The sequence below is a fragment of the Brassica napus genome, unplaced genomic scaffold (genome assembly GCF_020379485.1).
Source record: "Brassica napus cultivar Da-Ae unplaced genomic scaffold, Da-Ae ScsIHWf_883;HRSCAF=1252, whole genome shotgun sequence".
In the NCBI taxonomy this organism is placed as follows: domain Eukaryota; kingdom Viridiplantae; phylum Streptophyta; class Magnoliopsida; order Brassicales; family Brassicaceae; genus Brassica; species Brassica napus.
Window position 1 is genome coordinate 132,115 of NW_026016922.1, and position 15,047 is coordinate 147,161.

The following is a 15,047-nucleotide window of genomic DNA, read 5'->3' on the forward strand; positions in this document are numbered from 1 at the left end:
ACCAGCGTTATATCACAAGTTTATCTATGTGCATTGGCAGGCAAGCCTTCCTTAAGAAGCTTAAGGAACAACCCCATAATTCATCCAATTATATTCAATTTTCTATCAAACACAATTCACCATAAATTTGGTGATAAATTATGTACCAACATAGTCCACGTTGTAAAATACAAAGACTATTAGTTAATGGTCTCTATATAAGAGACTAGTTATTACAAGGGCAAACGTGAAAGCCAAAACCCTAATAACCAGCGCGCTTTCTTTGAATTTCTTGGAGATGACAGGATAAACATTAAAATTGCTCCATCTACCATTGGATCTTGAAGATGAAATACTCTCTAAAGTTCGGGCGACGTCTCTGAGACGAATAGGCTTTACTTGCAAGCGATGGAACGCTCTATTCAAAGATGAAGAATTCATCAAGAAGCACTCGGATAAAGCTGTAACGCAGTATATGGTTCTCATGTTGAGTGGTTTAAGGCTTTATTCTACTAATGTAAATCTTAATGAAATTCACGACAACGTTAATTGTTGATCCACAGACCTTGCTGAGCCTAGACGATTTCCACAATCCGGAACAAGTTGAGATATATAAAATATTTCACTGCAACAGGTTATTGTTATGCACCACCATTTGGCTTTGGCCAACTTAAGACGCAACTTTAGCCAACTTTTTTTCTATATATTAATGCAAATTTTCGCACTAATTATACAAATCTGAGCTCTTTGTCTATTTACATAAATGAAAAGTTATTAACATCGTTGGTGTACCATACTTATTCGACTATACATAATCTTTAGCCGAAAACACCAACACATTCTATGTTACTAGCTCTTGTTCCGGCGAGGAAGTGCCTACTTCTTTTAATAGTCTCTCGTACAGCTGCACCAAACCCAAATATTAACTTCAATTTTTATAGTCCTTAACACACAGAAATCACAATATAGTTAGTAGCATACCTGTCTATACAAAGATGAATCGCCATAAGATTTTCTTAACTCAACCACGTTCAGTGACGGCTTTATCTCGAAAACCTGTTTATTCATACAATTGTTTTTTTTTCTTTTGCTTAGTTCAATGTAATCACTAAATAGGCTAAAGATAGTGAAATATTATTATGTAACATACCTCAGCTGTTACTGATAAACCAACTTGACCCTTCTGGTTATGTTCTTCTTGCTTTACTTTCAACTGTAAAACAAAACAAAACAAAAAATAAAACAGTTTAAATTTTCTTTAAACTCTACAAATTCAACTAGCAAAGAAAGAGGAAGAACACATAATAGTGAAGACTCACCTTTGCATTTTTCTTTTGTACACTGAATCCCATTTCTGTAACTGAGTTTTCGATTTTCTCCAGTAAATCTTTTGCTGAGCTATTTGAAGTAAATCTTATTCTCCTCTCTGATACATTCTGAGAGTTGGAAAATAAAACTTTGTTTTAGTATAAATAATGTCTCAAGCAGAGGTAAACACATTTGAAACAGAGCAGATGAATCTATACCTCTTGTTCAAAGAAACCAGACAGGTCAAGGAAGGAAGACATTCCGATCAACTGAAACGCGTTGATGATAGTCGGTGAATCACTGCCCTTTCCATCTTCCGATCCCTACACAGTTCAGAGCGCATAAGGGACACATTGTACTTGAACCAAGAATGCTAAAAAGAAGAGAGGCCGTTAGATTCTTACGACGTCTTGGACTGAGAAAGCATCATCGTCTGTGTCAATGTCTTCTTCGTCATCATCATCATCTGGAACTGAAGGAGTATACTCGTGCTTGAACCATTCGCTGGCTTTAATACCTGCGACTGTGATCCTCGAGACAGGATTTGGATCTAGCATTTTCTTGATCATGGTTCTTGCACCAGGTGATAACCATCTTGGTATCGGTGGGTCTCCTTTGCATATCTGTTGAAAGATGAAATATTATTATCAATATTATCTTTTTAAACTGAAGATAAGAGATCAAGAGGCGGACTTTACCTTCTGGTAAAGAACTACAAGGTTTCTATCATCAAAAGGGAGACATCCGGTTAGAATCACATACAGGACTACACCACATGACCATATATCAGATGCTGCACCCTCGTAGCCTCTGTTAGCTAAAACCTCAGGCGCAACGTAGTTAGGACTTCCACAGGTTGTATGTAGCAATCCGTCTTCCTGAAAATGGCAAAAGAAAAAATGTTAAAAATTGATTCAATTCAACAACTCTATGTCTGCTTATGTTAATGTATATACCCTAAAATGCTGAGGCAGAGCACTGAGGCCAAAGTCAGTGATCTTTATATGTCCCTTTGCATCAAGAAGAACATTCTCTAGCTGCAATATGATAGAGAAAAAGTTGAATATTAGGGCAAGATTTTCATAATAGGTTGTTAGGGTTTTGGAAGACGTGAGAAACACGGACCTTGAGATCCCTGTGGAAAACACCTTTGATGTGACAGTAACTGATTCCATCGATGAGCTGCTGAAACATTTTTCTTCCCTCAGTTTCTGTTAGCTTTCCGTTTGAAACCTGAGAGATATCAAAGTGTGATTTTAGCTTAAATTTACACTCGTGAGTGAGCTTTTCTTGCGGCAGAAGGTAATGGAGTCTTACAATTTTGTCGAACAATTCTCCTCCGGTTACTAACTCCATCACCATATTGATCTTTGTTTTGCTAGCCAATACCTGCATGATGACCATAAGGCCCATTAGTTTCAAGATGCTTGAGATGAGATGTTTGAAAATTAAAAAGTTTGCTCGTAATTAAAAGTGAATAAATTTTAGAAATGTGATCTCAATCATATCCAAGAAAATCCATAATAATAACAAAACCCTTAGGTGTCCAAAATCTACACGAACACATAAAATAATAGGTTAACCACAACACGACCTTAGACTTGAAACGTGAACCACGTGTGTTCAATATGTCTAGCACATAATCGGTTGCTTGACCAAAAAGTCAACATTGATCCGAGTTACAAGGTAAAGCAAAACTCAAAGAAGTGAGAGATAACAAGAAGTCAACAATAAACGTCTTCCACTCTTTTAACCCAAATGTACAGCAACACCAAAATAACACTAATAATGCATAAAACTACATATTAATAACATTATCGTAACAAGAAGAAACGTATGCGTAAGATCAAAGTGGGTCCATATGGATAAAAAGCTTCAAAAAGGTCCTAAGATTAGGCAATTATTAACGATCAGCGCCATATCTTGCCATTTTCACGACATGAATTTGGGACCCACGTTGAATTGAAAAGGTCAAGTTACCGGCAAATCCAGCAAGCATTTCGATAATGGAATTATTTTTTTTTTTTTTTAAGGATAATTTTATGTAAACAGTGGCTAATTTGGCAACGTGAAAAACAAGCTAAAGGAACATACATCGGTACGAAACTTTTAAAGTGATTAAACCGAATGACTTGTAAGATATTCTCAAAAGCAACAATATGTAGTTTCAGAGACAATCTGATGTCTAGTCCTCAAAGTCAGCAAGTTCTAACCACTTTTGTTTGATAAGATAAAAACTAAACTAAAAATAGGATGGTATTAGTGATTCCAGACCTCTTAATCTAAATTACAGCAAAAAAATATGGGATTAAATTTTAATAAATAAATATATATAAGCAATAATTGAGAAAATTTAAGTTTTCACTTTCTGTCAGACTCAGGTACTAAATAAAAGAAAAGAACCTACCTACACCACAACCAAACAAACGAAATAAATAAATAATCCAAATTGCTATACTAATCAAAGAAAGAATCATTCGATAATCCAGCAAGATTATAGGAGTATTTTTTTAATCAAAAAGCTAATTACACAAAATTAAATTAGGTAAGATTATTTGGGATACTCACCTCATGTAATCTGACAATGTTGGGATGTTTCAGCATTTTCAGCGTTCTGATCTCTCTTTTTATCTGCAAAATAATTAATTACGATATCTATTAAATAACAAATTCCAACAAATCTCCCGGCGATTTTTTCGCCTAGAAGTCACCGAAAAAAATTAATTTGAATAACATCGATTATATGGAAAACGTAAAAAAAAAAAAAAAACCTGCAAGGAGAAGTTGAGATCGGCGATACGAGACTTGTCGATGATTTTAACAGCGAACGGTTGACCAGACACGGTGTCTTTAGCGAATTTTACTTTTCCGAAATTACCCTCGCCTAGCGTTCTTCCAAGCTCGTATTTCCCCAGTCGCATTCCCTTCCTCACCTCCTTCTTCTCTTCCGCTTGCTCTCTCACCATCCAATCACCGGTTTAGAAAATTTTCCAAGGAAGCCAAAATAAAAAACAGAGAACCAAAACGATTTAACGAATGCTCGCTTGAATCTGTCCCGATGAGATTGCGTCTATGGCTTTTAGCTGTGTGTATGTATGTGTGAGGGAGATATATGTATATATATTTGAAAGAGAGGAAGAAGATTGGGAAGAAGAAGAGAAGAAGAGGCTGTTGAAATCGAAGAGAGGACGCCACTTCTCGTTGCTTCCTCCCTTCCTTTTTATATTCCCACTTTATTTATTTCTGATTATTTTAATTCTTTTTTTTTTTTGGTTTCTTGTTACACAGATTTTTTATTGGATAACAATTAACGTGTTAATCTTTTTCTTTTTTCTCAAAACCATAATTATCTGAACGATAAAAATTGTCTAATACAGAAAATCTTGCTTAAAAATTGATTCATTTTAAAAATTATTATTTCTTAAGTTGTTATTTTTTACAACAGGGAACATCTTTAATTGAATTACATTATTTTTTTGTTGGAGTATACGTAAAATAAGATGTATTATCAAGATGCATGTGTATTTTATATGTGTGCTTGTAGACATCTACGGGCCCACGTCATTTGCTGCACTTGTTTTTATGCTGAAATTAAATAAATTAATCTATATAATAGATTCATGAGAACTTTGGTTTTATAATAAGCTGGAAAGAGACGCAATGTTGCCCTTTTTATATAAGATCTTGTTTCCGTGACAAAAAAAAAAAAAAAAATATATATATATATATATATATAAGATCTTGTTGTGGAGCAGTTTTGATTTTGTTTCAGATTTTAGAAATTTCTCTTTTGTATAAATATTTAAGCGTGTGATGATAGTAAACTGAACACGAACCGAATAAATATTATGAAACCGGAACTTGTCAAATGATCCAAATGTTAATACTAAAAAAATCATAATCAAACTCCACGCCAGCCAAAATAGTTTGGATATCCGAAAATATCCAAATCATAATCGTATACTTAAATATTTTAATTATTTTTAGATCTAATATTTAAAGAATTTTCAAAATATCTGAAAATATTCAAAAAAATTATCCAAAATAGCCAAAAATAAATATCTGAAAGTAATCAAAACATCAAAATATCTAAAATACATACCATTTTTCCACCCAAATATTCTAACTGAATCGATTTCCTTATTAATTTTAGATATTTAGTCATATAATATTCAAATTTATATATTATATTAGTTCTTCTTATCTTGATTTTGAAGATTTTAAAGTATATTTGAATTTTTAGTTTTAAAAACAATTTAAATAGGTATTTTGAACCAAAATCGAACCTCAAGAATCCAAACTAAACCTAAACCAAAATGTATAAATATTTTAATAGAATTAAATTTTTACCGCTAGAAACCAAAATTCGAATAGATCCGAAAAAACCCAAATGGATACACAAACGCACATCCCTAACTCAACTTGAATTTTTCTTCGATAATCATAGAAATTACTTTAAAATATTTTAAAGTGCATTGATTTTTCATCAAATCTCTTAAACTATATAATCATAAAATTTACAGATTTACTAAATGTTCATGGTTACACAATTCAGGGCCGGCTCATTGGGGGGGATGGTGCGGCCGCTCTGGGCTCAAGTCAGTGTCTCCCGTATAATAATAATTAAAGGGTCTAATTTTTTTTATATATCTATATTTTTATATTTGAAAAATTATAAATAGAATAAATAAAATTGAAAAGGACCCAAAATTATTTGATATGTATATAGTTTTATTTTCATTACAAAATATACAAAATATTACTGATTAAGTTTTTAAAAATATTTTAAACATTATATGTATATAAATTTTAGAGGGAAAAAAATATTTTTTTCCCTAGAATCTCTAACAGTGTTGAGCCGGCCCTGACCAATTTATAAATCTTACTGCTGCGAGAAGTATCACAAACAATAAACCTCATAACCTGTTAAATTTTTAAAAAATGTTCAAGTGATCATATTCATAGGATTAATATCTGATTTCCTTTAGAAATCGAAGGTCTTCAAATCTTCGTAATCGTAATTATTTTTAACACCGTTTCCTTGCATGATTTACTATTTACTAATTGCAATTTAAAACACTTTTGGTTTGCGTCTCTTGTAGACAAACAATTTCAGTGTAGACCTTTTTAAGTATGTTTTTTATTGGTGTGATTGTGAGATAGGCAAACGTTTAATTAAAAACATACACGCGTTTGTAACATAAATGAAATTGCATTTCATTTGTTGACAATTAGCAAAAGTAGTTGTTTTAAGATCTCAGATGTATTTTCTAATGTTTGATTCTTCCAAAACGAAATCATAACTTAGATTATAGAATTTATTTTAGGAATAGATCGAAAATAAGATAAATAAGAGTATATATTACGTTGGAAATCAGCAACAAACAAATTTTCTAGTAGTGATACTAATCATGAAATTGAAAATTTTCTTAGGTGAAAACTTGAGCGAGGCATAGGTACATTCAATTATTTCAAAGTAGTTTTGAATTAGAAGCATAATGTCATAATTCAGCTTATTAATTTAACTATTCAAGTACGGTGGTCCTAATAAGATACATTATTGACTATAATAGAGTTCTTCCTAAAACGTGGTGATAAAAGTTGCTATTATTTAGAAAAAGATCTCTCCTCGTAAACTAGAATTTTAGAAAGATAAATGTTAAAAAATGTACTTGTTTCAGATTAATTTTGAGTTATATACACATGAAAACTTAATAATCTGTAAAAATCGTATATTCTACGTACTTTTTATTCGACTATTGTTAAGACAACAAACTTTCATATATAAATAGAAAAGGCTATATCATTTTCTAAATTAGTGGCTCTTGGTTTCAAATTCTCACTTCTTTGGTTATGAAAAAGGTCATATGTTAATGTGTCACATGTTTCTCAATGCTCATAAGATGTCTCTATAAGATTGCAGTTGTTAAATGATGTGGCTGAGATAAATAATGAATCTGGAAGGCGGAAACTAAACAAATACTAAAAGTTAATGTGTCAAAACGTGTTGGGATGGCCGGTGGTAGTGCTGCTACCGGCTGCCGCCATTGCCGCTCAACGTTCGGTTACATTTTATTTTCCTATATATTGATTAATGATTATGGTATCCAGTGTAACCGGAACTTTTAATATATAAAAAAATATTTTCGCTTTAGTTAAAAAAAAGTGTGTTTATTTTTTTTTCGGGAATCCAAACATTATAAATAGTGAATTCCAATTTGAATAGAACTCGGGTGGCGGAAGTTACTGCCGTAACTTTTTTACCACAGCTGACTCATATAATACCAAAAAAGAATGTATAATATATAACAAAGTTTGCGTGAGGTTGTAATTTGTATTTTTCAGCTTGTACTACTGTTTTCACTTGAGCCATTTTTGCAAGTTCATGTTATTAAATAGTACAGCACCTAAATTACATATCGTTTATCAATAGTGCCAATATTTGAAACATGAATCCATATTTCTATTAATAATTACAGAAAATGTAAGCCGTTAACCAAAATAGAGGATGTGGTTCCAAATATATGTAAGCAAACTATACATGATATTGAATCAACGCACCATACTGCTCGTTGCACACAAAATCAATCATAGAGATGGTGTCCACCCAAAGAAAGCAAGTTTGATGATTGATGATCAAGTGGCTATCGTTATAGCATAACTGGTCCATACATAATACGGTTTCGATTTTTCTCCAAGTTATAACACATCACTAAGAAATAATGAGTAAACATATAATGACGTGGTGTTGACAAAAAAAAAACATATAATGACGTGGTAGGCCGAGAAAGGGTGAATAAAACATGAGATATTTGGGAGAATGGAGGATCCGGGCAGTAGCACGTGATTTAACCAACCAACTGATGACTGACTGGCGTGACCATTGCAGCCATGTGTGGTTGCTCTCTTTTTCATTTTTTCCTTTCATTTTTTCCAACCACAAAATTTTCTTGTCTTTCTAAAAGAAAATCAACGAAAATGAATTAATGGGTCGCATTCTTATTCGTTTCAATTTCGTATGGTTCAATTCATGTATGTTATATTGAACAACACACTAACCTAGGTTATCTCAACATGTTAAATAACAAATTAATAGATGATCTCAGTATAGTTACAATATATCATCCAATTGATTTCTTAATCTTTAGCTAAATAATACTATAAGTATGCAAGATGTTCCAAATTAAACTTTCATTTGCCACGTACTTATTCATTGGTTAGTTGTGACTTGTGACTAAAAATAAATAATTAAATTCAACTTTCTCCCATCAGGCCCATCACCTTTCGTTTCACTACAACTTACGTAATTAATACTTTTAGCTTATTGTTTCCTCGTTTTCATATCATCCAATGGGTTACCACATATACTTCTGCCGTTCTGCGTAGTATCCGAGTGCGACTTCTCGTTGCTTAAGATACCGTTTTGGCCTCACAATTGACAAAGATGTATAGGTGTGTGACCCTTTGCTTAAAATACCGTTTTGGGCTCACAAAATTTTATTTTTTCTTTTTACCAAAAAAACAAAATTTTGTTTTTCCTTAAGTAATTTGTCTAAATATATATATGCCCTTTTCGAAAAAATTGTTATACTATGTACCCCATATTAAATCATTTTCCCATCCTCCCCTCGGCGTGTCTTATTTGATGTTTGTGGACTCTATAGTCTATAGATTTAGTTTCGTTTTAACTGTCTTCTTTCTATTAATGACCCAGTAACACATCAATAGGTTTTTTTTTTTTTTTGTAACTTTACACATCAATAGGTTATCAAATGCATTATGTATGGGTTGTTACTTAGCTAGTTATATATATATATATATATATATATATATATATTACGTGTTATTTATAAATTTTACAAATTTTAAAAGTTTTTATATAATAACACGATCAAGTGACCATGCCATTATAAAAGCCAACGGATATAGTAGTCTAGTCCATGATTTTATAGGTACATTTCACCTGCCAGAGCCAGAGAATATAATTCAAAAGGTCGTCACTTTTCAGATCGAAGTAATTATCCACTTAGTAGATGGGCACGCAAACATTAGTTTTTTTTTTTTTTGCTAACCGAGTATCCTGATCCCACCGAAGTGATCCAGACTAGAGATCGAAGTGAGCATGGACGCTGTCAGGACGTCACCATGTGGCTCACCGTGTAACGGTCTTCGGTCTCGGATGCTGCAGCCCATATGTAAATTCCGTAGTGGCCAAGGTTCGAACCTAAGGGCGGGCACTCCAGCTGGAGCTCCTATACCACTAGACTAAAGCAACTTGGTTGCAAACAAACGATGCATATTCCTCAAAATTTAAATAGATGCTTAAAAACGATGCATGATGCTAGTATTTAAGGAGTGACGATGCATGATAGAGTTAGAGACGAAATATTGAATATACACCTAATGGCGGGAAACAAACAAGGACACGACAGGCAGTAATATTAACCACATCGTGACATTCTCGACCACAAATAAGGCAGTTGAACTCATATAATCTTTGTGTGCCCATGTGAGAGTGATCTATCTATAAATGTGCATATGTATCCTTTGGTATCTAAATAAGTTGGCCCCCATGTTTATGTTTTGATGAGTCGAATGTCTCCCATCTAAATTTCGTCGCATTCATAATAATCGCAAGCGGGTCCTATTATGCTCCTAGCGTATTACATATGATTAATTGCATTCGTATTCGAATATATCGATGATCAGCTAAGAAAATTATTTGCCCTACCAAATCGAATAAATGATTATTAGTAAACTTTTTGTGATGATATGCATCCCAGTTTTGAGAATTATCCATTAAGATACGGTTTTCTAAAGTGTCAAACATGAACTAGTTCGCACTAAAAAATCTAGGTAATCTTTTATATATTAATTGAAAGTATTTCATATTTTTTGGTAGTCGCGTATCTCACTATGAAGATTATTTTAGAATCATTAGAAAAATACGTTGGTTTCATCTAATATATAATAATTTTTTTTATTAATCTAACAATAAATTCATTATTAATAAATCATTATTAACGTTCTTCATTATTTCCTTAAATAAAAATTACGAATTTGGAATAATAAAATTTGATAAAACTTAGTGTATTTTTCTATCATATTTTTTAATTTTAAACTATTAAAATAAATTAAACAACCATATTAATCATATAATAAACATTTATGTTTTTCTGTATATGTTATATTTTTGAATTTTTAAAAACGACTATAAATTACTAAAACTGTTAAAAGACTCACACTCAAATTTTGATCCATAATTTAAATTTTTTGTTATGACAAGATACAAATGATTACAAAATCATATAAGTCGAAAATCTCATTTAATAAGTATGAAGATAATATAATATATATATATAATATAGTTTTAAATTAAACATATACCATATAAAAATACATAAAAATTAATTTAGAAATTACTTTGAATTTTTTTCCCTTTTGATAAAAGCTTTGAAAAAATATTAACAACTTAAATTTAAAAAATTATAAATTACTAAACTATTGATCCTACAATGAATATTTTATTATCAGTAATTTAAAGTTTTTGTTATAAAAGATACAAATGATAAAAAATCGTATGAGTAGAAAACATCATTTAATAGATATCAATCTAAAAATATTATATATATATGTTAATATCATTTATATTTAATTATCTATCATATCAAAAATAAAAAAAATACTATTGTTTGTTAATAAATTATTTATATGTTTGCTCAATTTAATTATATATGTAATAATTACTGACTTTTTAGTTATTCAATATTTATTATTTATAATATAATAAAACTATAATATATAAATATTTATATCTATAATGTTTATCATGTGCAAGATGCAGATATTACCTAGTAGTTACTATAACGTTAATATATTTGCGAGAATATGGAAACGTTTACGTCGATTATATTAGTATGTCGTCGTTTGGATTTTGGAATGCATCCTGTTTTTTTTTGTTGCTATATTTGTTTTGAAGGTCTGAAAGTCTTATGTTTAGTTACAAACAAAAAAAAAAGTCTCATGTTGAATTGTGGGGGAATATTCTTTATCTCTAGCCGATAGCGCACTTAACTAAAAATATATAGTAGAAGTATATAGAAAAGCGAGCCCTTTTTCAAATAAAAAAAGTATATAGAAAAGAGACTTTGTGATAACCAACGTAATTTCGTAAAGGATCCTAGATTCCACAACAATATTTTATACACACGTCAATTTAGAGTGTTTAAATATATATTGCGATTACTTTTCATACATTTAACGTAGAGTTTTCCTAAAGCGACACATTAAAGTACTAAACAATTCCTAATTTAGTGGATAAATGAGTCTCCTTCTCTTACAAATCTTATCCAAACTAAATCCACATCTACTTGCCTATCTATAGCTTATATGCATAAAAAAGACACAGACACAAAGTCACAACCCTTTCCATTGGCGAAGAGGCAAATATAGCTTAAGTCTACCCCCAGAATGCCTAATTGGATGCTTAATTGATATAAAGATGCTTAATTGATATAATTCTAAGTTACATAACTATTCGTCCAAAATAATAAAAAGGAGGTACAAGAACACATGTAAGTTGGGTTTTACTAAAAATTCAAAAGATCGAAACATGCTGTTTACCGAATCATATTACCAACAATTAAAAGTCTGGTTTATGCAGGTAGAACTATTTATAGATTTATGTATTTTAATTCAATTCTAAATTAGTATGTGGGTAGTAGTGAAAAAGTGTATGAACAATCGCGAATCAACTTTAAAAAAAAGTAAAAAGAGTAAAAATGTATTACGTGTTCAAAAAAAAAAAAAAAAAAAAGAGTAAAAATGTATTGAGACAAATATCCGTTTAAAAATTTATGTATTATTATGTGAATCAATAAATTTAAAACTTTTAACCCGTATTATATCATTTTTAAAACCCGATTTTCTTCTTATCTTTTAAAATAACATATTTATCTAACGAGTTATATTTTTTGCACTTACGACTCAACGAATGTTAAGCTTTTAACTGATGTTAGAGATTTAAGACACATCCATGTGCAACAAAAATGATACAGTTTCAATCGAATTTTTAAAATCAATCCAGAATTCCGTCAGATATATTGAACCTATTTTGGTTAATTTTTTTCTTTAAGTTTCTATTTTGATTGGTGGCCAGTATGATAATTCGAACATCCGCGTATATATTTTCCTATCTGGTTCTCAAGCGTCAGATGTACATATCAACTTGACCAGATTAGAAGATACCGTAGATTATTTCAACTAAACGCCAATATCTTAAAACGATTGTTTAATAGACTTATAACTTATAACTAGTAGTAGTATTAACAATCCAAAAGTACATGTTATGGTATACAATATGGTACGCTAAATAATACAGTTAGTTGATACCTATGTTCGAAAACGGGCCGCAACGGCCGATTCCTCGCCGGAAAAAATCGCTTGGCGGAGCCTCACCGCCGCGATTTTAGTATAATCGCTCCAAAACTCGGCTCAGAAAAAAAAAATTCAGATTTTTGGTGATTTCGTGATTGAAATCAGTCTAATACTGTGTATAAGTGGTAGTAGCAAAGAGAAACCGAGTTTAATTGGAAGTAAATAGCTTAAAAATGGTGATTTAGTCGAAAAATATGAGAATACGGCAGCAACATTAGGTCTAAAAAGGGGATCTGGAGGAAGAAGAAGATAGATGAAATTACGATTTTGCCCTTTCATTAATAAAAGGTAAAAAGATGCACTCATTGGCCTTTGAACCCGAGCTAGTCATTAAGAATGCTGTACTAACCACTGGACCACACCATCTACACTCTTTCTAAAGACATAAACAGATATTCAACCTTTTATTCTGTAAAAATATTTAAAATTTAAATACCTTATAAAAATTACGCCCCCCGCGTACTCTCCGATTTTCTCCCGCATTTTTAATAACTCGCTAGGCCCGTATGTGCCGCACGCGTTACGCCTAGCGACTTTTCGAACCTTGGTTGATACCAGTTGAATCCTCCAACCCTTGGAGCAGAAAGGAGAAAGCACACATTTGATGTCAGCAAAAGGGGAAGTTAAATATAGATATGATTCTTGACTAAAGATTATTATAATTTTAGCAATTATAAGCAACGAATACACTTTAATTTGGAAAAGTGAAACCACCACATATGACTTAAAAGAGCACTGAATATTGTTATTATAAGTTTTGGTGATGTGAGGCAAGCAATCACTTACCTCTTAACCAGCCATACTACTCGACCACTAGAGTGGGGGCAAAAGCCAAAGTGCCAATAGATATAAGCGAAATTTTATACTAATATATAATCCAAGTTTTCCTCGTCTGTTGATCCATGTGGCCATAGATTCCCTTTAGTATCATATTTTAACTAACACAAAAGCAAGTGCCATAGGCTAATGGCTAATGGCTAATGGGTAAAACTTCGTTTGATCCTTAGAACAAAGCTCTTCTCCAAATAGTGAAACACGTACTTCCTAACATCATTGCCAGCAAGCTATTACTCGAACGATTCCCACCAATGTGTTCATTTATAATAAAATGCTTTATTTTCACTATTATATAAATTTTGCAGAGAAAAAAAACAGATTTATATTGGAAATTGTCTAAAATGATGGGGGTGAGCAAGTGATTAGACTTCTAATCTCAAAAGGTTTGGGCCGGTAAGGTTCACTAATAAGCCCACCTTATTATACAAGTCTCCTAACCCAGAACGTGCGATATATCATATATGTATATACCCAAAGAGATCAACATACATGATGAAACCAAACGAGAAGAAAAAGAAACATAAACAAAGATTCAACACGACACACATATTTAACGATCACAGCACAAAAAACAACATCATCCATCTTAAAAAGCTGTAATAACTCCTCTCTGGATTTATTTATCTCCCCATTTTAAAGCTCAGCATCATCATCGTTCAAGTATCCTCCTTAACTTGCTCTTTGACTTGTGCGACACGCTATCTTTAGCTTGCTCTGTTTTTCTTGCAGCGAGTCGTAGCGTTTGAGACGATTTATCTTTCGCCGACTCTAAAGTCTCATCTGCTTTGGACTTCGCAGTCTCGTAGCTTTCTTTACTCTTGTCCTTGCACTCTTACTCTCTCTCTCTCTTCCTCCTCCTTCAACCATCTCCGCCTTCTCCTTAGCCGCATCGTCAGATCGCTCGCTTTCTCCTTAGCCGCCGCCGCAACCGTTTTCTTCCAACCTCACCTTAGCGTCTCCCGCTTTGCGTTTGGCTGCGTCTTTAGCTTCTTTGGCCTCTCTCCGACACCGTGTCCCCCACGTTAGGGTAGCTTTCATCATCTCCGTGCTGATTCCGACTTTCTCTTTAGCCCATCAGTCCATGACTCATCGCTGTTATCTCCGGACAAACTGTCTTTAACTTTTTTTGACTTGTGAGTCAAGTCATCTTTAACTTGACCGGCTGAATCGTAGCTCTGCGATGCCTTGTCTTTCACGGACCAATGGTCTCTCCGGCTTTTGATTTTGCGGTCTCGTAAGCCCCCTCTGCTTTCTCCTTAGTGGTTCCAACGGCTTCCTCTGCTTTGCGTCTGGCTGCTTCCTTAGCGTCTTTGGGCCTTATCAGTGCCTCCATAAACGTTGTCTTGGACTGTTGTGGTGGTGGGAGTGGTCGGGACGTTGTGCTCTTCCATGCCTTCAGACCGATCTTCTCCTTGCCCAATCAGTCCATGATTCATCCTTAGCCGCTTCTTCTTCGATGGTGGACATCGTTACAACAGCCATAAGTA

The 15,047-nt window shown here is 32.6% G+C and overlaps 1 protein-coding gene and 1 pseudogene across 1 annotated transcript; both read right to left on the minus strand.

The window, feature by feature from the left end:
- Nucleotides 1-661: 661 nt before the first annotated feature.
- LOC125606416 (CBL-interacting serine/threonine-protein kinase 1-like) lies at nucleotides 662-4,993 on the minus strand. Its single transcript, XM_048775485.1, has 12 exons — nucleotides 4,059-4,993; nucleotides 3,856-3,918; nucleotides 2,605-2,676; nucleotides 2,413-2,520; nucleotides 2,244-2,324; nucleotides 1,986-2,165; nucleotides 1,692-1,910; nucleotides 1,506-1,610; nucleotides 1,299-1,415; nucleotides 1,130-1,192; nucleotides 961-1,035; nucleotides 662-883 (listed from the first exon to the last, which is right to left on the minus strand). Exons 1-12 carry the CDS (start codon nucleotides 4,251-4,253, stop codon nucleotides 821-823), a joined length of 1,341 nt encoding a protein of 446 aa, XP_048631442.1. The 5' UTR covers nucleotides 4,254-4,993; the 3' UTR covers nucleotides 662-820.
- Nucleotides 4,994-14,193: 9,200 nt separating this feature from the next.
- Nucleotides 14,194-15,042, minus strand: LOC125606423 (annotated as a pseudogene).
- Between the last annotated feature and the right edge of the window lie 5 nt (nucleotides 15,043-15,047).

Excerpts from the sequence above, each read along its gene's own strand:
- LOC125606416 (XM_048775485.1), bottom strand. The coding sequence starts at position 4,253 with ATGGTGAGAGAGCAAGCGGAAGAGAAGAAGGAGGTGAGGAAGGGAATG. Across the intron at positions 1,911-1,985 it reads TTGTAGTTCTTTACCAGAAG|ATATGCAAAGGAGACCCACC; the intron begins GTAAAGTCCGCC and ends ATCTTTCAACAG. Across the intron at positions 1,416-1,505 it reads CTGGTTTCTTTGAACAAGAG|AATGTATCAGAGAGGAGAAT; the intron begins GTATAGATTCAT and ends TCCAACTCTCAG.